We start from the raw sequence: 23,138 nt of genomic DNA, 5'->3' as shown, positions 1-23,138 counted from the left end.
ACATACAGTCACATGACAACAAAATTGTGACCTGCATGTTGGTTACACTACCTGACTTTGATTTGGTGGATTTTTTAAATAATGTAAAACAATATTGTTTCACTGCTTTTTTTTGGGGGGGGGGGGGGGGATTTTTCCTTTTTCTCCCAATTTGGAATGCGCAATTCCCAATGTGCTTTTAAGTCCTCGTGATGGCGTAGTGATTCGCCTCAGTCCGGGTAGCGGAGGAGGAATCCAAGTTGCCTCCACGTCTGAGATCGTCAACCCGTGCATCTTATCACGTGGCTTGTTGAGCGTGTTGCCAAGGAGACATAGCGCGTGTGGAGCCTTCACGCCATCCACCGCGGCAACCACGCTCAACTCACCACGTGCCCCACCGAGAACGAACCACATTAGAGCGACCACGATGAGATTACCCCATATGACTCCACCCTCCCTAGCAACCGGGCCAATTTGGTTGCTTAGGAGACCTGGCTGGAGTCACTCAGCACGCCCTGGGATTCGAACTAGCGACTAGCGTCTTTACCACTGAGCTACCCAGGCCCCCACTGCTTTTGTTTTTTAACATTATTCCATTCTGCTGCATTTATTAACAAAACTTTACAATTATGCAATGCATTGAAGTTGCATTGAGCAAATTAAGCAAATATCTCAAATTTTTTTTTTTTTTTGGTACAACAAAGTCTCCACTTTCAAATTATGTCACGTAATGGGATAAGGGGATGAAGCAGGGGGGCATGGGATGGCATGATGTTGAGTAAACGATTTCATTTTTGGGTGAAGTATCCCTTTAATTGTGAATTTAGACTTTTCTACTGTAAATTGTGTTTGTGTAAATGTAGTCCCTTTCACAGTAAGTATGTCCTCTTCCTCTTAGGTGAACTACATCCTGGAGTCTCGTGCCAGCACTTCAAGGGCGGATTACTTCGCCCAGAAACAACGCAAACTGAACCGCCGCACTAGCTTCAGTTTCCAGAAAGATAAGAAATCGGGCCAGTAGCGCTCATGACCAAACCGATGAGCAGTCTCTGAACCAACCAGAGAGCGTGACGGTCCTTCGAGAAAAGAGGCAAAAAGATAGATGGAAAGTCTGGGGGAAACCTAAAGCATGGAGAGAGCAGGAAAAGACTAGGTTAGGAAGAAAGAAAAGATAAAAAGTGAAAGAATATGAGACAGGTTAAAGGAAAAGTGAGAGGAACCAGATCAGACATTTGTTGTCTCATCTTAATCGAGTTTTCAGCCTCTGACAGTTAACTTTTAACTGGACTGACGGTCCTTAAACATATCAGAACTCTTGAGCTCTCTGCTGTCACTCGAATGTACTAGACCAGCCAACAGTTTAATTGAACCGTTATATTAACATTTGAAGCCACATCCATCGCCCAGAACATACAGAAGCACCGAATTCTGGGGCCCAAATCCGAAAACTTCACACGCTGCTGTTTGCGTCACTTATTTTCAAAGACTTTTTTCCACTGCCTACATACAAACTGTAAATAAACGCACCCCAAATGAACGCAGATGGACACTGGAACCCTTAAAAGCCAGACAGAGCAAGCAAACTGCATTAGGTATCCCGTATAACCGCTGTATCAAAGATGTTACCTTAATCTGCAATGAAAATGTAAATAGCGACCCCATTCAGGGTGGTTGACAAACCCTCTTGGCCATAGTACTTCAGTGCCTGCTACAGAACAAAAGGACACATTGCATTCATTGAGATTTTAAGCATCCGCTGGTTTTTTGAGGAAAAGCCTACAAACTTTTTTTTTTTTTTACCAACAGAGGGGGCTGGTAGATTAAAAAGTAGTTGACCTAAAAATTATTTTTTGTCATGGTTTACATATGACTTTCTTTTATCGTGAAACACAAAAGGAGTTATTTATAGCAGAATGTCCTAGCGGCTCTTTTCCGTTTTAAGAAAGCGAATGGTGACCAAGGCTGTCATGCAATATTTAAAGTGAATATGGCTTAAATTTCAGTCTGTTCCTCACACAAAGCTATTGTATGGCTTCAGAAGACTTGGGATTATAGTGCATAACTTCCTTTATTAAGCTTTTTCAGTGCTTTTTTGTCCTTTTAAAGCTTGACAGCCCAAGATCACCGTGTGCTTTCATTAATGCAAGAAAGCAGCATAAAGATTCTTTAAATATTCTCCTTCTGTGTTACATGGAAGAAAGAAAATTCATACGAGTTTGAAACAACAAGAGGGTGCGTAAATGACAGAATTTTCATTTTTGGGTGAGCTATCCCTTTAAGAAATGACAGTTTTTTTTTATGATCAAATATGAAATTAATAATTGTACATTTTACTGTGATGGGTCCTTTTTCCTCTGCATTATATCTTTGGAATGCATATATTGTAACAAACCAAGCGCTGTCTATCTTTCCGACAGATCTTTTGGTTTATTCTGTCCTCTTTGGCTGCAATGGGAATGTATGACCCTTTTTAACACATTTCTTTATAAATGTTAAAGATGAATTTATTATACTATCTTCGTTTCGTCTGCGTATGCAGGGAAGGTTTGCTTCTGCACCAAACCTACCAGTGGTAACATTTTACAATAAGGTTCAGTATGTTAATGCATCAGGTATCATGAACTAATATTGAGCAACAATTTTGATTCATGATCATTTATTATTATACTGTTGTTCATAGTTAGTTCATAATGCATTAACTAATGTATGGAGCTAAAACAATGACAAAAGTATTTGATTCTGAAATTTGATCAAATTAATTCTTGACGTGATAGTTAACAAAATTGAAGATTTATGCATTGTATTTTATATTTTAAAAAAAAGTTAAATAGAAGATTTGTAATTTTTAATATTTAGAGGCGGAATTAGCTGTAAAAATTCAGATTATAAAATTACAGATTCACATAAAAAAAAAAAAAAAAAAACAGACTATTTTTTTCCCCCCAATTTTTTTATTTGAAAAGTTAACAAAAGTAAATGCTTGACATTTGGCCATGTTGTTTGTTATTTATTGGAGTAATGAATTTTCTCCTTAATCTGAAAATTTCAACCTGCTATTCTATAATCAGAATTTTTACAGTTAATTCCACTTCTAAAAAAAAAAAAAATAATAATCTGCTGTTTAAAAAAATACAAATGTATAAAATACACCACAAACATCCTCACATGTCTAGAATTCAAATTAACACATTTCGTATTCAAATACTTTTGTCATTGTTCTAGCTCCATACTAATTCATATGTTAAAATTGTATCAGTATATGTAGAAATGAACATTAACCATGTTTAATAAATACTGAAGAAGCTTTTGACATTGTTAGTTCATGTTAACTATTCCAGTAACAAATTTTAATGTATACAACCTTATTGAAAAGTGTTATTCTACCGTTTTAACCGGTTTCTTTCAAACATTGGGGGAAAGTCTTACACTATGTACTCCAAAAGCTGCTGTTGTTAAACTGGATTCAGGGTGTCTGTTTTATCCAAAACTGTGCTGACTCAGGTTTCCGACTGCCATTTTGTCTTGACTGATCTTGTTTTTTTGTTTGTTTTGTTTTGTTTTTTTACGTCTGTCAAAGGCTGAGAGCGATGACTGATACTCAGTATCAGCTGATTGATGAAGAAAGTCGGCATGTGTTGTGTTCCCATGTCAGGGAGAACCGCAGAATAGACATTTCAAATAAAACTTTATTTATAATGTTCTGATGACCTGGGGGGTTATCATGTGGCCTATGAAATCAATGATATTTGCTACAGTACATGTATACTGTAAATAAGTAGATTTTCTAATTAAAGACTGAACTACAACACGGTTTGTTGTCTTGCTGTTTTATGTTGTGTTTTCCTGTACTTGAATAAGCATCACTTAAAGTGATTCTCACGAAACCTGTCAGAAAATGTCTGGGTCATACTTTACTCCACAATCTAAAAATTAATAAGAAATGAAAACTTATAGAAAATTATCCTATTTTTCGGGCCATTAAAATATTTTACAATGTTACTGTATTTTTTTTATGACAGTTACGAACATTTTACCCACCAATTCTCATTAACATGACACAGAAAAAAAGATAATGTTTTAATTGGTTATACTCCCTTGAAACTGCCTTTCATTTTTGCTGATTTTACAAAAAAAAAAAAAAAAGCATCTTGAAAAGAAACAAATGTGTTACGTAATGATCATTCTTGAAAACAATGTGAATAGTAAAAGTAAAATGTTTTGAATGCGTTATGTTATTAGAATTGGAGGGGGATAAATTATGGTTAAATGTTCAAAAAATAATGTTGCAATGGAAATCGTCCTATGGACAATCAAGCAATAGATATATATATATATATTAGTTGCAATCAAAATTATTTAACCCCCCTGACCAGCAATACATTCTGGTGATGTGAATTAAAACACATCAACTAAAACCTCAGTAAACAGTCAAAGAAAGTTTTTAATACACATTTGAGTGATTTTGAGAACAAAGAGTTCAACTAATTCTCTCCATAAATGTCATCAAAAATATTCAACCCCCAAAGTCAATCATTCGTGGAGCATCCTTTATCCTTAATAACAGCAAATAAATGTTTCAGGTAAGTGTTCTCAGGCTTCGGATACCTCTCTATTAGACGTTTTACACATTTCTCATGAGCAAAATCTTCCAGCTCATTGACATTCTTTGGTTTCTGTGCTGCCACTGCTTCCTTGAAATCCCAACAAAGGTTTGCAATGGGATTTTAATGATGGACTGAAAGGGCCATTTAAGAACATTCCACAACCTATCCCTGAACCAGATTTTGGACAACTTGGATGTATCCTTGGTGGTATTGTCTTGCTGGAAAGTCCAGTGATCACCGAGCTTCAATTTACACACTGAAGGCATCACATTTTTCATGCCAAAATGGCCTGATACCTGAAAGAATCCATGGTGTCAGTCACATAGTCAGGATAGCCGTTTCCTGCAGCCACAAAACACCCCCATAACACGACTGACCCACCCCCATGCTTGACATGTGGGGATGGTGTCGTTCTTGTCATCATTTTACTCAAGACGTACTGCTGCCACATGGGTCTGAAACTCATTTTCAGTTTAGTGTCATACGTCTATAAAACCTTCTTCCAGGACTCCACAGGTCTTTCCTAATTACTTCTTGAATATTCAGTCAACATTTCCCTTGGTGAAGTTTTGCTTTCTTCCATACCTCAAGAAGGTTGCTGTTGTACCATATTTAAAAAAATCTGTGAATGGTGCTGCCAACTTTGTCTATTGGAAACTGAAGTGCCTTGGAAATGTACTTTTAGCCATGACCTTTCTTGTGTAATGAAATAATCTCCTCTATTAGATTTTGAAAATGCATTGTTTGCATAGAAATCCATTTTTGCTTACAACGCTAAACTTACATTTAAAACTTAAGTGCCATTGCAGATTGATGACTTTCGGTTTAAAACAATTACATGTGTAGCCTTACATATTTAAGAAACAGCTGCATGCAATAGGGGTTGAATAATTATGACATGGCTGTATTTAAAAAAAGAAAACATGTTGTTTAGAAATATTAGGTTATATATTCACACTATGACTTCGAATGTGTCACTCAACTGATATTGATGTAATGTTTAAAAATTCTGGGTGATCAGAAAAGCTCACCTTTGTAAATCCTTACTGTCTTGGGGGGGTTGAATAATTTTTCTGCCAGGTAAACAAAATGTAGTTTGCATGCATTTAAATATTTGTCAGGTTTGTTGTCAGTGACACGTGTGTCTTGTGACTGCTTGCAACTCCGTAAATATGAATACACAGAAGTGTAAATGGGATTTCTAGGAGATTTATTCCATTAAATAGCTGCATGATGAATTATGCCAATTATAGCAAGGTTTACACTGATTAACTTTAATATCTAGGGGCTGATGACATCTCTTTATAACATACCGAGAATTCTTTTTCCCAACAATAATACAGATCTAGAAACCAAGAAAGCTTCTACCCTCAAGCTATTACAGTCTCTCTTCTGTCACATCGATTTTGTTTGGCTTAACTGACCTACAGGCCTCTAGAGAGCTAGAACTGAGCAGGGAGTCATCCAAGAGTTATTCATTGATTTGTCTTCTTGTATATTATTGTTCGATGGATTATATGCGTTAAGCATTTACTACTTGAGCTTATAGTGTAAATCAGGGACTAAAAATGGTTCAAGGAATGAAAACCGAAAACAAACTCAATTATTTGCAGAACGTTACCGAAAACGGGAACAAAGTGGTTTTCAAGTGGAGTGAAACCGTTATTTTTAAATGCTGGTAACCAGTTATAACTGGTGTTATATGACCTTTTTAACAACCATGTATAATTACTACATATACATGCATGATACAATGAAAACATTAACAGAGGTGAAAAGTACATTTCTCAGTCGTTTCCAAGTCTTCACTGAATTATTGTTAGATTACATTAATACAGATTTGATGCTGCCGGGTTTTGACCAAGAAGCAGATCTGTAATTAAAATGATACTTAACTGTTAATGAACTGAATGCTTGTTATGATTTCTATGCTGATAAATCCACCACACAGGAAAAAATTGAATAGCTTATTTTCACTTATTTTGGTGAGGTAAGTGGCTTATTTTGGGCTTGTTTTTCCAGAACAGGTTTCTTGTTTCTCTTGCGAGATCTGGCAACAGTGCAAATGATATTTCACCCACCCCTTAGCACAGAGTACTGCCATTTTAATAAGAACAATATTAACAGTTCTTATATTTTGTTCTAAAGAGTTACCATTTGGAAAGGAGGCTGTGGAACAACTGATCAAGAAAGAAAAAATACAGTTTTTGCTCAGAATGAACCGAAATGAAAAACATCTCGTTTTTAGTCTTTCTTATAAAGCATGTTGTAATAAAGTTCATAAGGAGAAAGCAGGAGCTGGTTGAACAGTCCACGTATCTCATTTATTCTTAATGAAAAACAAAACAGCTTTCCAGCGGCAACTTAAATTGGGCTTTTCAGCCACCCACACACTAACTCTTCTTTTCAGCTCAACACTCACAGACACACACACATAGGACAGGCGTGTCAATCTCACACCCTCTTCTCCGGCATTTCCGTTCTCATCTCCACATCTTGCTCTCCATTCACACACTTACATTCGACCACACCCCCTGCCACCACATACCCCCATCGCCCGACTCGGGCCTGCCCACTGCCCGCTTATTTATTGAACCTGCGGGACATCCTCCAAGCATTACAATAATCTAGTCTTAAAGGAATATTCTGGGTTCAATACAAGTTAAGCTCAATCGACAGCATTTGTGGCATAATGTTGATTACCGCAAAAATTAATTATGACTTATCCCTCCTTTCTATAAAAAAAGCAAAATTTGAGGTTACAGTGAGAAACTTACAATGGAAGTGAATGGGGACAATTTTTGGAGTAAAGAGATGTGAAGTTTATCATTTTATAAAAACACAAATTAATTCTTCTGTTAAAACTTGTGTATTATTTGAGCTGTAAAGTTGTTTAAATTATAATTTTTTACAGTCGTTTTAGGGTTTGCTGACATTATGGTGACGAAGTTGTAAAATTGGTTATAACTTTACACAGAATAGGTTAGTAAGCGATTTTATCACACTAAAATCATGTTTTCACACATATCCTTTTTGTCTTGTAGTATATTTTAAGACTGAGTATTTTTATGTAAAGAAAATTGGCCCCCATTCACTTCCATTGTAAGTACCTCACTGGAACCAAGATTTGTGCTTATTTAAAGAAAAGGAGGGACGAGTCAAAATACATTTTTGTGGTAATCAATATTATGCCACAAACACTGTTGATTGAGCTTAACTTGTATTGAACCCAGAATATTCCTTTATGTTCATGAATGCATGAATTAGCTTTTTGGCATCAGAAACAGAGAGCATGTGTCATTACTTATCAATATTTGAGGTTAAAGAATGCTGTTCTACAAAGATGGGAAATGTGATTTTCAAAGGATAGATTGCCATCAAAAATAACACCCAAGTTCTTAACTGTAGTAGACGATGTAACAGTTCATCCATTGAGAGACAAATTTTATTCTAGCATCTCATTTGCAATAATTCGTTTTGCCAGAATTGAGCAGAAGGAAATGTCTAGCCATCCCGTCTTTGATATCACTGACACACTCTGCTAACTTGAAAAATTGGGAAAAATTTCATCAGGTCTCGAGGAAATATAGAACTGAGTATTGTCGGCATAACAGTAAAAACTAATTCAATGGTTCCTGATTATGTCTCCCAGTGGAAGTGTAAACAAGGAGAAAAGCAGTGGACCTAATACTGAGCCCTGTGGTACTCCATACTTCACTTGATCTAAATACTCCTCGTTTACACAAACAAAGTGGTAGCGGTTAGACACATAGGACTAAAACCAAGCTAATGCCTGTCCACAAATGCCAACATAATAATAATAAATCCAGACTGAAATTCTTTACAGATAACATTTTTTTTTCTGTAAAAATGAACATTGAGGACACTACATTTTCTAGTATTTTAGACATAAATGGAAGATTTGAGATCGGTCTATAAATAGCCAACTCTCCAGAATCAAGTTGTTGTTTCTTGATAAGCGGTTTGATAACTGCAAGCTTAAAAGTTTTGGGTACATGTCCTAAATATAGCTTGGAGTTATTGGGTTCTCTTTGTATTTTTCAACCCCCCCCACCCCATAGGGATTACACACAATCATTCATAAAAGACTTCTAAACCATGAACCAAACCAACCAGCTCTGAGGTGAATCTCAACATTACAAACTTAGATTTAAAGCATAAAATTATTTGGAAATCGGACAAAAAGACAAAGGTACAAGACTGTAGACTTAACATCTTTAATGAAGGGATGAACTACAATCTCCTGAAGCATTGCAAATTACTTAATCAAAGAGCAAATTATGGACAAATATAAAAGGTGTCATTTATACTTGACAGTTTGAGTGTGAGACAGTTTGAGTAGTGGTGGAAGCTCGGCTGGTAAAACAGAAAATGTGTATACCTTTACTATGCATGTTAAAGGATAAGTAAAGAATTTTGAAAGAAAGAGTCTTTCAAAACTGAAAACTCACTTGTGAAGTGCTAAGAGCACAGATCTTAAATATTACTCAACAAAAGAGACAGACAGCTCTCCTTAAAAAAAACAAAAAAAGAAGAAGAAACAAGAGCTTTCTCTTCCTCTTTCTTAAAATAAATCTCTTTCTCCCACTTTGTCTAAATCTCTTTTTTCCTCTTTGCTTTTTACACACAACACTCTATCAATAGACATACAGTATGTTGCAGATGTTATGTAACTGCTCTCGCTCTCAGCACAAATATCCAAAACAAACTCCATGTTCGGATAAAAAAATAAAAAAAATGCGACCCTTTTCAGTGTGATGTGTGTGGGGAAACCGCTGCTTAAACACTGGCCAAAATACGGGACGTTTGTGAGATCGGTACTGGCTGATAACTATAATTGCTTGGTTAATTATCAGAAGTCTGAGCTTCAGTGTATAAATTTCTCATTTTCAAATTTTTTTTTTTTAAAGAATTTTTAGTAAATATGAAGTAAAATGTGATACTTTTTAAAAGGATTTTGGTGTGCATCAAGAAAACTGGTCAATCATTTGGGAATTTTGGGTAGTCTTAGCCCCTGATGCTTTCAAATCCTAGAGACACCCCTTTTGGTTACACTGCTTGACTTTGATTTGGTGTACAAAAGTTTAGCAAATATTAATATTTTAATAAACATAATTTTTTCCCTTTTTTTCAAGAGTTTAAGCATTTAATGAGACTTTTTATTATTATTAATTACAGTCTATGGACAGATACACCACTTTTTACTTTAAAAAGACATACCAAAATGACTTTCAAACAACTCAAATTACATTTTTGAGTTCAAAGTAATTGTTTTGTGTGAACTGCATTTCGTTATTTATTTTTGAATAACTTAATAGATCTGGACAATAATGAGCATTATGTCACCGACCCAGACATTTAAATTATATATAAATTGCATAACTGATTTTACACAATATTTACTCAAACTCACACACAAAATAAATAAATAAATAAAATGTGTAAAGAAAAACTTTCTACCTTTGCCTGTCCATAGATTTTGGAACTTGCACCGAAAGGTGGTAACCCCTTTGATGTTATTGATGCCAGTAACCTTTATCTGACCTTATATCTGCCAATTTATCAGCCTGGATGATAAATTTGTCTATAAATAATATTTATGACCTGTAAATTTACTCTGTTCACCTGACATTGGCAAGTGAAAAAAAAAAAAAAAAAAAAACATATCCTGGTTGCCAATTTCTATTTTGAATGGTGAGTGTGAACTTGCCCTCAGAATATGGGACTCCATAGCATGTGAGGTTAAAGCCCCAACATAAGACGTACAAATTCTCCTCTAGAAACTACTGACTGCAAACACCAACTTGTCAGTCATTCTCATTTAAAACAGGATGGAAGTGGGACCATTTCAACAACAAGTAAAGTCTTGCCTTTGGGGTGAAAACTAAAAAACATTGTGCTAAATCAGACACCAGCTGGCAAAGGACACATCCTCACAGACACCTCTGTCTCTTGGGGTTCTTCACCAGCTGTGGCCCCTGAGAGATCTTTTTCTGCCCTCTATGGGAAACAGAGATAGACCCTGGTTAAAAATATCTCGAGACACCGCCATGACCAAGACAATAAACTTAATGCAGAGTGACAGGCATGGAGCTGCAGAAGGATTTTCTCAGTTCTTGTTGCAGGGAAATGTGTTGTGGAAAAGAGCAGACTTGTTTTTGCTTTCTCTGGTGTCTTAGTGAAGCAAACATCTTCACCTCTGTCACAGTGTTTGGTTTGGATGTGTGTGACGCTCCTGTTCTACCCGCTCCATACGGGACTCAAACTGGCGTCTCCTGCGTGGGAGGCGGGTGCACTAACAAGGAGGCTAAAGGCTACAGCCTCTAGCATCAGTCGCTAGTGCACCTCTTGAGGTCAGGAGAGTGAGGTTTATACACATTGCACAGCTATCTATCAGCTGGCCACCATTACACTTACCCCCCTAAACCTCACTCCCATCCGGGTCACGGCACCATTGTGATGCTCCTGTTCCACCCGCTTCATACGGGACTCAAACTGGCGTCTCCTGTGTGGGATGCAGTTGCACTAACAAGGAGGCTAAAGGCTACAGCCTCTAGCGTCAGTCGCTAGTGCACCTCTTGAGGTCAGGAGAGTGAGGTTTATACACATTGCACAGCTATCTATCAGCTGGCCACCTTTACACTCACCCCCCTAAACCTCACTCCCAACCGGGTCACGGCACCATTGTGATGCTCCTGTTCTACCCGCTCCGTACGGGACTCAAACTAGCGTCTCCTGCGTGGGATGCAGTTACACTAACAAGGAGGCTAAAGGCTACAGCCTCTAGCGTCAGTCGCTAGTGCACCTCTTGAGGTCAGGAGAGTGAGGTTTATACACATTGCACAGCTATCTATCAGCTGACCACTGTTACATGTGCAACTCGGCATCTAGGCAATGTCAGTTTGGTTTTTCACACACAATGCATTTTGTTGTCTGCCTAGTGCAATTGTTTGATGCTATAGTCTGGTTTTCAAACAACAACTCTGCATTTTGATGCACAAAGTGTTGTTACCCTTGTTTTTCGAGCAGCACAGGTGCCTTGGAGTTCTTTATGGTGTTTTTTGAATCACCTAGGCCAGTGCTACTCATACAAATTGCATTCATGCTGAGTTAATTTCTGACCCTGCCTGTAAATTTTAAGTAAATCCAAACAGAACCCACGTTTAGCTTAATGCTGTGGGATTCTGACAAGGAGACAAGAGACCGTTCTGTTTGAATGGATGTTATTGGAAGAGATGCTTCAGTGTGCTGTATAAACTGTTTTTGTGAGGACACAGCTCATCACTTAATGAACTGACTGCTTGTCCGATTATCTCAAACATGTTTTACATTAAACGATTCCATGGTGTATTAAAATACTCTATTCTGATTGGCTGGAATGTGTACATTAAAACCATTTAGTGCACAGGTAGTTCCAGTCAGTTGTAATCACCGTTCTATATTAATGCGCCTATTCTACGTACTCTGCTGTGCTCCGTAATGAACATTATAAGTTGGCACAGGCTGCAGTTAGTAGACAATCATTCGTGCCGCCTTAATAGATATCATACCGAAGTCTCAGATGTCAAAGTCTGCAGGTTTCAAAGGGTTTTGGATGGTTTTCCCTCATCGTGTAAGTGCCGTTTTTACAATTTGCATGTTCGTAACACCAGTTTACCATCATTAAAGTGAAAATGACAAAAAATAGAAATTAAATATTACATGTTCTTAGGAGTGCAAACCATTTATTTTATTCAGTACATGTAATATTATCACACTACTTCATCTCTGTGTATGATTTAGAACGGGCAGAGCTCTAGATCTAATGACCCTTTGATAAAGTTCACCATTTTTATTCTTCCAGTCGAAATTTGCGATGCAGATATCAGTGACAGCTTTAACTTTTCAATGCTGGCAAGTGACCATGGAGTAAGCAGGATAATCAATGGCTAATCACATATCAGTGATTCTTTGCCTCCATGTCCTGCATTAAATTGTTTAATGAACACCTAGCCATGGATTATCCCCTACTAATCTGTTTGGAGTGAACTAAGTGTGGAGTTTACAACAAAACAAATACTGATTTATGAGAGAAGTCATGGACAATTTTGCCACAGGTAGTATTCATTTTACGGCTTTATGGGTACACACATTTATTTCTATGTAAAGAGTTATTTGCAGTCGTGAAACTATAGAAGACTAGTGATCCAAGTGGACCATTCCACTTTCTCCAATGATAGACCTTAGTGGGTTGGTTCAGGTGCATTTAATTAGAGTTGGAACTAAGCTCTGGAGGCAAGTGGGTCTCTCCAGGATGAGTAATGAGTATCTCTGACTGGTACCGCATGGGCGGGGAAATTAATGTTAACAAATAGGCAAATATCCATTTTTGGCATTTTTTTTGCTATTGTTTAATGCAGCCTTTCTAAAAATGTTGCCAATGGCTAATACACTATATTGCCAAAAGTATTCGCTCATCTGCCTTTAGATGCATATGAACTTAAGTGACATCCCATTCTTAATCCATAGGGTTTAATATGACGTCGGCCCACCCTTTGCAGGTATAACAGCTTCAACTCTTCTGGGAAGGCTTTCCACAAGGTTTAGGAGTGTGTTTATGGGAATTTTTGACCATTCTTCCAGAAGCGTATTTGTGAAGTCAGACACTAATGTTGGATGAGAAGGCCTGGCTCGCAGTCTTCGCTCTAATTCATCCCAAAGGTGCTCTATCGGGTTGAGGTCAGGACTCTGTGCAGGCCAGTCAAGTTCTTCCACACCAAACTCGCTCATCCATGTCTTTATGGACCTTGCTTTGTGCACTGGTGCACAGTCATGTTGGAACAGGAAGGGGCCATCCCCAAACTGTTCCCACAAAGTTGGGGGCATGGAATTGTCCAAAATCTCTTGGTATGCTGAAGCATACAGAGTTCCTTTCACTGGAATTAAGGGGCCAAGCCCAGCTCCTGAAAAACAACCCCACACCATAATCCCCCCTCCACCAAACTTCACAGTTGGCACAATGCAGTCAGACAAGTACCGTTCTCCTGGCAACCGCCAAACTCAGACTCGTCCATCAGATTGCCAGATGGAGAAGCGTGATTCGTCACTCCAGAGAACGCGTCTCCACTGCTCTAGAGTCCAGTGGCGGCGTGCTTTACACCACTGCATCCGACGCTTTGCATTGCACTTGGTGATGTATGGCTTGAATGCAGCTGCTCGGCCATGGAAACCCATTCCATGAAGCTCTCTACGCACTGTTCTTGAGCTAATCTGAAGGCCACATGAACTTTGGAGGTCTGTAGCGATTGACTCTGCAGAAAGTTGGCGACCTCTGCGCACTATGCGCCTCAGCAGCCGCTGACCCCGCTCTGTCATTTTACGTGGCCTACCACTTCGTGGCTGAGTTGCTGTCATTCCCAATCGCTTCCACTTTGTTATAATACCACTGACAGTTGACTGTGGAATATTTAGTAGCGAGGAAATTTCACGACTGGACTTGTTGCACAGGTGGCATCCTATCACAGTACCACGCTGGAATTCACTGAGCTCCTGAGAGCGGCCCATTCTTTCACAAGTGTTTGTAGAAGCAGTCTGCATGCCTAGGTGCTTCATTTTATACACCTGTGGCCATGGAAGTGATTGGAACACCTGAATTCAATTATTTGGATGGGTGAGCGAATACTTTTGGCAATATAGTGTATGTACGGTTGATGTTAATGTAGTTAAGGCTACAGCTATTAAAGCTGTCAGCAGGGCTGAGAAACTCATTTCAAAGATGTAACTTAAATATTACCAAAACTTGGATTATATTCCATTTATATTTGAATTTTAGTGCTTGGCATACATTCACAATTCGAATGTGCAGTTTTAGTATTCCAATGTGCATTTTTATCTTAAATTCGACAAATATTCAAATTTCGAATTCTACAACGGCAATAATAACAAATAGCACCAGCTTCTCCAATAGATTTGATAAAAGAAGTGTTACAATTTGTATTCATCGAGATGGTCTTCTGGGGTTAATTTGACTTAACCCAATCAATTCCCAATGGAATTAACAAAGTCCTTTACATTTCCATCTCTTAAAAAAATCTCTTTTAAGCTCTGAAGAACTTGGCCTGTATGCCTCATTTGGGTTTCATATTTTCAAAATCTATTCTTTTGTTGCTACATAAGCACACTAATGAACTGTGGAAATGTTATGCTGTCTCAAAAACTTGCTGGCTGCCTATACCTAGACAGCAGCTTTGTGCGTAATAGGCACTTGCGTAAAAGTGCTGTCTAAGTAGGCAGCTCACTACAGTATGTGTGCTTTGATATACAGTCTTTGACAGCAATATAATACAGCCAAACGTCATTCAGCAAAACATAAAGCAATATAGACTAAGAGCTAAATACATTATTCACTGCTGCTGCTTGATTTATATCAGAGAGCCTGCAGCAGTAAAATTGATTTCCCATTCATTAATTTTTCTACATTGTTATCAAAGACACACTGAGTGCCATCTAGAGGTAAAAGATGCATTACAAATCAAGCAGGTGTTCTGGATACAGAATGTTATTATCATTTCCATTAAGGAAATAAAATAGGAGATAACTGGATGCCACTGGCAGGATTATTAAGTATGCAACGTAATGAGGTCATGAGACATCATCGTAATATAATACTTATTTGGGAAGTTGTCTGTGTTGATGCAGTATGTTGTAGGCTTGTATTGCATTCTGAACATATAACCTTGATATTTTATAAACGCAGCTGTTTAAGATTTCAACTTGCGCTTTGCTGCCCTCTGGAGGTTAAACATTGAGATACAAGATTGTGGCAAACAGTGACGTCAACATCACCGCAGGAAATCGAGAAATTTCCTGTATTTGTGATTTTTTTATTTTTTATTTTATTATTTTTTTTTTTATTTTTTTTTACAAATAATGATCTAAAGGCTATTGCATATTTCTGCTGTGTAAAATGAATACATATGCAAATAAGAAAAGAGACGATAAAGTCTTCGAACTCACCACATGGTGGCGCCATGACATTTGAAAAATAATGTGGCAACATTTGCACCGTATGACAACTTTCAGAAACGAGACAGAAACAATCTTTTAAAGACACGTCTTATATATATATATATATATATATTCTTTATTTATATAGTCTTTTTCTGACTTGTTTTCAGCATAACAGCAATGGCTGACACAATGATCTTTAAAAATATCACTTCTACTATATAGATATATTCATATATTTTACTATATACTTTATCCCTCATTTACAGTATTTTTTCAAATATCAAATATTCAGGCAGGTTAATTATATTAATGCAATGATGAGAAAAAATAGAATCACATGCAATCATTTCCTTCTGTTTATCATTGTATATATTCACTTAATAATAAAAATAAAGAAATGAAAAAAACCCTTGGGACATGTGCAATAGAGGTCAACAGTGATTTGAATTCAGAGCATGGTAGTGCTATGACATAAATCTTTGGGGGACAATATTAAAAAATTAGTAAAGCAGTGAACAAATTTGTCAGGCAAAATATAATCTGAAAGTTAAAAGAGACGGATGACAATCGCTTAAATATGAATGAACTGAACGTACATGACAAAATTAATTTCTTAGTTTTCACAGGTGTCACAGGCTCACTGATTCTTGAGTACTGGGACAAAACAGGCTACTGAACTGGACATAAATAAATAAAAGTTTATGTACCAAAAGAATTGTTTTGTTAAGTAGGTAAACATGATTTGTGTGTGTGTGTGTGTGTGTGTGTGTGTGTGTGTGTGTGTTCCTTGCCCATCACTCATAATGTCAACACCATTTGATAATAAATGAATATAAACTGCCATGTCAAATATTGACAGATTATAGCATTCGACTTTAAAGGGATAGTTCAGCCAAAAAAAAAAAAAAAATGTCATCATTTACTCACCCTCTTTTTTTTTTTTTTTTCGTGGAACACAAAAGATGATGTTAGGCAGAATGTTAGCCATTGCATCTTTTTTCCATTAAATGAAAGTGACTGGTGACTGAATTCTGCCTAACATCTCATGCATAAAAAAACAAACAAATAAATCAATAAATAAATAAACTTCTTGAAATCTGATTTTGACTAATCCGATCCATTCCCAAACAAATTCTTTACAAATAACAGTATTGAAAAATATTTTAAGATTTACGCATTTCAATTTCCAAACAAAATGACATCAAATCAAACTGATTAATCTTAAATTATTATTATTATTATTTTTTAATATAAATATATATATTTTCAGCTTTATTAAATTAATTTTGTTAAACATTACACAATTTAATTTGATGGAATTTTGCTATGAAATCGAAATGCGTACATTTATAAAAAAAAATATACATCTTTTTGCAGAGTATAAAAGGGGTATATTTTTACCTCTTCCTTTGTCAGGACACAGCACTAATGTTTCTTTCCTAGATACATATTTAGAGTTCTGTTTATCTTAATATATATGTTTAATCTGTATTGAGTTATTGAGAAAGAAAAGTTGTCAAGTTTGCAAAAGTAAGTAAAATAAAATAAAATTGTTCAATTGTGTTAAGAACATTCAATGATCATCTAATTTATCTCAAAGTACAAATATTATATTCAAAACTAATTGCAGGTACAATTGTGGGACATTTTGTGGCATATCTCAAGAATCCGTGAGCTGTTTTGCTACATGTTGAGATTGCACTGTAGCATTTGTGTAAAACCATCAATGTAAAACCAGTAAGTGACAACAAAACCACAAAACTAAACTTTTTTCCCAAGCTTAATAATCAATATATCGTACAGCAACTGCAACTCATGTGCATTTTTTCTAGAAACAAAACTACAACTGCATCTCATATCATATTCCTCATAATCTTTATAACTACTAAAATATTTCCAAGTCTATTAAGTGATCACACGGGGACTCTATCAATTACACATACAGTGATGTCTTGTTCACAGTGTTTCTGATGGAACAGTACCAGCCAACATGTGCAGCACATCACTGATACCATACCATATAGACAATGTTTTCTAGGTTTACTTTGTTTTTCAAGTTCATTATTGCTCAAGTAATTTGACAAAACACATAAAAGCACAAATTACTTCATTAAATTGGAACCTAAATTACATAAACCATTTACAAAAACGATTTACCAAGTTGGAGCACAATCTAAGCACTGAAACTTTGCCAATTAATTCTAAGCAGCTCTTTTTTTTTAATTAAAGCCATTCCTCAGAGTACCCTATATAGGCCATGGATAATCCAGGGCCCTTTGTGTATTGTGATTCTGTTGTGCAGTACTGAAGTTATTCTTAAATTCCAGTTCTTCTAGATTATATAATATAATATAATATAATATAATATAATATAATATAATATAATATAATATAATACAATGCCTGTATTATACATACCAATAAAAATACATACACGTAGTACTATATTTCTTTAGCCAAAACTTTTGAGGGACAGTGTTGATAATTGTTGCATAGGAAAAGAATATTCAACTCTGAAGTAAATTAGTATATAATTCTGTAGTTTGCCTAAATAAATAGGATCCTTTTTTCTCTTTGTGAACCATAAGAAAAGAATGATATCAAAAGAGAACTGGTACCAAATTGAAAGGCAATAACTGCCACTGAAATGTAAGCATACATTAACCAAACCTTGGACTAGATAACAATAACAAGTTAATGAATAAACAATATGGATAACTCATATTCAGCATCTGACGTTGCAATATTCCAACGCTGAATAATAGTGACCTTGCAAACATGAATACATTTTTTTCAAATAACAAAATACGTATCTACAAACATGTATAACAAATAAGCTTGATACTGTATATCGTAAAGTGATATGTGCTGTAGTCAGATCTATGCATTAATATATAAAAGGTGCACTTGTTTAAATAATGTCATCTAGGAGGTGTGGATTGGCTACCCAGTCCAAAGTTCGTGGCTCAGACGCTGCCATAATCATGCACATAAACTGCTTTCCGGTCCTTTTATCAATAGGGTAAATAGTGGTAGGTGTGAACCTTCTGTTGTTCTCAACAAATTCACAGAGCTTTTGGTAGACATTGGGATACTCATGGCGAAGAAACACCCCACGTATCCTCAACTCCCGCTGAATGTTGATGAAGCATATCTCCCTGGCTTTCCGTCCCTTCTCGCCTTCATTGTCAATATCAGCCATACCTGGAGGTGGGGTGAGGATCAACGTCTCCATGTCACTTTCCTTCCTATGGGCCTTCTTTTCTGGGCTATAGGAGGCTAGAGCTATCTTGGCAAATTTTCTGACGGTTGGGGCTTGGACCCTTGGTGATGGTCCGCCAGGCACTTGATCGCCAACAGCGATGGATACATTCAAGAGGAAACATTCATTAGGGTCATATTCCTTTCCTGCCTCTTGGAGCTCCTTACAATAATCCCCAAGGTTATCCTTAAAGCTCTCCAGCTCACGAAGAGATAAGTATGTTGGAGACATGAGTAAACTTTCCAGTCCAAACTGAAGGAAATTGGTGGATGAACCTGGATTTGGAAATCCCAAAAACAGCACACCCCTTCCCCGAGATAGGTATCCCACTTTGGCTATACGGGAGAAAGCTCTGTGGACCTCTGCCGTTTCTCGACAGTGCTTAATAATGTGGCGGCACACACTACCAATTCGCCCATAAAGACAGCTCTCCTTATGAACATCCCAGTCTTCACGGCGACAGTTGCGAGAGCAGTAGTAGGTGTAACAGCTGTGGCAGGATTTAAAGTAGAGGCAAGCGTTAAACAACGTCTCGGTCCGACGGCATTTGTTGTTTGAACACATCATTGTGTCATCCTCATCTGGGCTCTGGTCAGGGGAGCACTCCTCCTTACTTCTGAGCCCATCACAACTCCAATCAGTGTCTCTTAGAGTGTCAGGATACATTTTTATTGAAGTAGGTTGTTTGTCAAGGGGCATACCACTTTCAGACCCTGCTGTTGAATCTTTTCTTACTGAAGATACTGCTTCTTCTTCATTAATGAGTTTTTTGAGCTGATCAAGGAGGCCTTCACTGGTCCCCCTAGCTGGAGGTTTGTAATCAATGACAAGGTCAGCTAGAAGCTCATCAAGCTGCTCTAAACTTTGCTTTAGGGATGTGGTGCTGTGCATCTTTCCTTTGGTAGATTCTACTGAGTGGGACTTTGCTTCACGTTTAGGGGCGTCTTGACTTTTTGAATCCAGCACATCCCAACTTGCAGAGCGAGGATCTGATTTACTCAGGTTGCTTGGTCTGATGTCGTTGTCTGTGATGGTAATTTCCGGCGTGACAAACAATAGTTTGCTTAAAGAGCTCTTGGCCTCAGTTGGGCTTTTTTCAATCAAAGAGTTTTCAGATAAGGACAGAGCGGCATAACGTCTTGGCGAGCTTGAGAGGTTAACAACCACAGGTTTTGGTCTTTCAGTTTGTATTTCTTGGCATAGAAGATTTTCATCACTCTTTCCTCGGGGCACAGGCTGTTCCCTCTCTTTACGGGTATCAAGGATGTTATCCCAAGACCGTGAGTAAGGTCTTGGGTCTGTTACAGTTCTTGTAGGCTCCATGCATGGGTTTGCATACCAAGGTGTTAGCTTTGGCTCTTGTCTAACTCTTGTAGGAGTAACCTGTGAGACATAGGAGGAGGGGTAGTGGCTAGAGTAGCCAGACACCTCTGAGCCATACCAGTCATCTGATTGTGGCTGAACTACACGGGCATGTCTTTTGCCTTCTGTATAATATGCCCTTGCTGGAATATGATGCTCCATTGGTGGTGTGAAGGGGTCGGCCATGTAGAAAATGCGAGGAGGGGCTGTTTGTATCTGGTAAGTCCTTGGGTCATCCCCATAGAAAGTTCTTGCTGGGGGTTTCTGTATTATATATGCCCCTGGTTCACTTCCAGCATAGGGTTTAGGGTATACATGTTGTCCAGAGTAATGATAGGGGTCATGTTCTGTTAAATATGATCTGGCAGGAACAGTATGAACAATGTGAGTCCTTGGATCTTGAATATATTGTACTTTAGGTGAGTAGGTTTGGCACGGAATGCTGTATCGGTCATCTTGAAAGTATGTCCTCGATGGAGCCGAAGATCCATACTTCCCCAAATCCTCTGCATAGAAGAATTTAGTTGGCACGTTGGGACTTGAATGAGCCCTTCGTTCCCTTCCATAGTGTTCCCTTGGCTCCCGTGGTGAGACCACCTTTTGTAAGGAGATCTCCATAGGCTGCATGTAACTATTTGGCATACTTTGGGAATACTGGTACGCTTGCCTGTATTCTCCTGTTAAAGATTCAGTGGGTGTTGGTGTCCTAGAGGTGGAGAAATGGCGAGGCACTGTCAGACTCCGAATGCCACTGCTTGGATACTTTTGCCAAGGTATGTCCACCTGGGGAGTAGCCGCCTTCCCACCACCTTGTTGCATGGCTGACTCGTCTGGTTTAATATCCACTCGGCACCGAACATGAGGGCTAGTTGCAGGTTTCTCTGGCCTTCCTTCATCGAAGCCTTCAGACACATATATAGGGGAATACCGGCTTGTATCAGTCCTCTGTGGCTGCAATTTGATGGGGTGTACTTCATTTATATGTGCCCGCGTAATGGTATGGGAAGACTCTCTTCTTGGGGAAAATTCTGGCCTTGGCTGAGGGATTCTATGTGCCCTTTGAGCTTCCCTGCCCCTCCTTGCAACTGGAGGAGAGGCATCGAATGATACCGGGGTGAGGCTGGTCTGAACCCTTGAGGCACTTCTTGATCTGGCCCTCCTCTTTAATTCGGTCACAGCGATTTCAGCGGGCATGTCAGCAGTTGCTGGCTGGGTGGCGAGACGGTAGTTAATCAGGTCTGGGGAAGAAAAACGGTGGAGTCCATGCCCTTGTTGGCGACCTAAGGCATTCCAGGCAACCTCTGGATTGGCCGCGTACCTCTCAGCCCTTCTGTATGGGTACTCCATTGCTATTGTATGATATTTAAGTTTGTCCTTAGACTCAGTGTCAAAGCTACGGCTGTGCCTTTTTTCACTTTTTTTTCGCGTGTCCTCCAGTTTGCTGATGGATGAGGAATCACATTGTTTTGAGGGATTATAGGATCTTGAGTGGGTTGAGAGGGAATTCACTTTGACATCTTGATACACAGTTGATCCTAGTATGTCAGGCGTATCTGTGCGTGTCATCTTAATGAGACTCTGCTTATTTTCCCCATTAAATTATTTTTAGGTCAGTGTTCCCTGCAAAACATGGAAGAACAAAACAAGGTGAGTTGTATTGCTGTTTTATAGTATCACGCAAGTCAAGTTCCTGTTAAAGGGATAGTAGAAAATGGTGTCACCATTTAAACCTGTGTGACTTTCTTTCTTCTATGGATGTTAGGCAGAATTTTAACCTCAGTCACCATTCACTTTCATTATATGGAAAAAAGATGCAATGAAAGTGAATAGTGAGTAATCATTCAACTTAAAATCACCTTTTGTGTAGTCATACATACACTGGTGGCCAAAAGTTTGGAGTAATGTACAGATATTGCTGTTTCGGAAGGAAATTGGTGCTTTAATTCACCAAACAAAGAATCACAATGTATAATCAGGACATTACTGTTGTAAAAAACAGCACCATCACTATTTGAAAAAAGTCATTTTTGATCTAATCTAGACAGGCCCCATTTCCAGTAGCCAACACCTTATCCTTGAGTAATCATACTAAATTGCTAATTTGGTACTAGAAAATCACTTGCTATCATATCAAACACATCTGAAAGCTATTTGGTTTGTTAAATGAAGCTTAACATTGTGTTTGTTTTAGAGTTGCCACAGTATGCAATAGACTGGCATGTCTTAAGGTCAATATTAGGTCAAAAATGGCAAAAAAGAAACAGCTTTCTCTAGAAACTCGTCAGTCAATCATTGTCTTGAGGAATGAAGGCTATACAATGCTTGAAATTGCCAAAAAACTGAAGATTTCTTTCAAAGGTGTACACTACAGTCTTCAAAGACAAAGGACAACTGGCTCTAACAAGGACAGAAAGAGATGTGGAAGGCCAGATGTACAACTAAACAAGAGGATAAGTACATCAGAGTCTCTAGTTTAAGAAATAGACGCCTCACATGTCCTCAGCTGACAGCTTCATTGAATTCTACCCGCTCAACACCAGTTTCATGTACAACAGTAAAGAGAAGACTCAAGGGTGCAGACCTTATGAGAAGACTTGCAAAGAATGAAACAGAAAACAGAATTCCACTTATGAAACAGAAAAACAAAAAGAAAAGGTTAAAGTGGGCAAAGAAAAGAGTGTTGTGGATCTTAACCCCATTGAGCTTTTGTGGGATCAGCTAGAATGTAAGGTGCATGAGAAGTGCCCGACAAGACAGTCACATCTATGGCAAGTGCTACAGGAAGTGTAGGGTGAAATGTCACCTGAGTATCTGGACAAACTGACAGCTAGAATGCCAAGGATCTGCAAAGCTGTCATTGCTGCACGTGGAGGATTTTTTGATGAGAAATCTTTGAAGTAGTTTAAGTTTTTTTCAAATTG

The 23,138-nt window shown here is 37.9% G+C and overlaps 2 protein-coding genes across 4 annotated transcripts in view; one reads left to right on the top strand and one right to left on the bottom strand.

The window, feature by feature from the left end:
• LOC127440026 (target of rapamycin complex 2 subunit MAPKAP1-like) overlaps positions 1 to 3,785 on the top strand; it is a 46,564-nt gene extending 42,779 nt beyond the window's left edge. Inside the window, exon 12 of the mRNA XM_051696398.1 lies at positions 878 to 3,785. Within this exon, the coding sequence (XP_051552358.1) occupies positions 878 to 1,000 (123 nt within the window). The 3' untranslated portion in view covers positions 1,001 to 3,785. The remainder of the gene's footprint in view (positions 1 to 877) is intronic.
• An 11,960-nt stretch (positions 3,786 to 15,745) lies between these two features.
• LOC127439996 (apical junction component 1 homolog) overlaps positions 15,746 to 23,138 on the bottom strand; it is a 39,947-nt gene continuing 32,554 nt past the window's right edge. For all 3 annotated transcript variants that reach the window (XM_051696339.1, XM_051696340.1, XM_051696341.1), the window contains one exon: positions 15,746 to 21,837. In XM_051696339.1, coding sequence (XP_051552299.1) covers positions 18,505 to 21,783 — 3,279 coding nt within the window. In that variant the 5' untranslated portion in view covers positions 21,784 to 21,837 and the 3' untranslated portion in view covers positions 15,746 to 18,504. The remainder of the gene's footprint in view (positions 21,838 to 23,138) is intronic.

Source organism: Myxocyprinus asiaticus, chromosome 4, assembly GCF_019703515.2.
Source record: "Myxocyprinus asiaticus isolate MX2 ecotype Aquarium Trade chromosome 4, UBuf_Myxa_2, whole genome shotgun sequence".
NCBI classification, from domain to species: domain Eukaryota; kingdom Metazoa; phylum Chordata; class Actinopteri; order Cypriniformes; family Catostomidae; genus Myxocyprinus; species Myxocyprinus asiaticus.
Note: the sequence above shows the minus strand (reverse complement) of the source record. Positions and strands in the feature narration are given on the sequence as shown.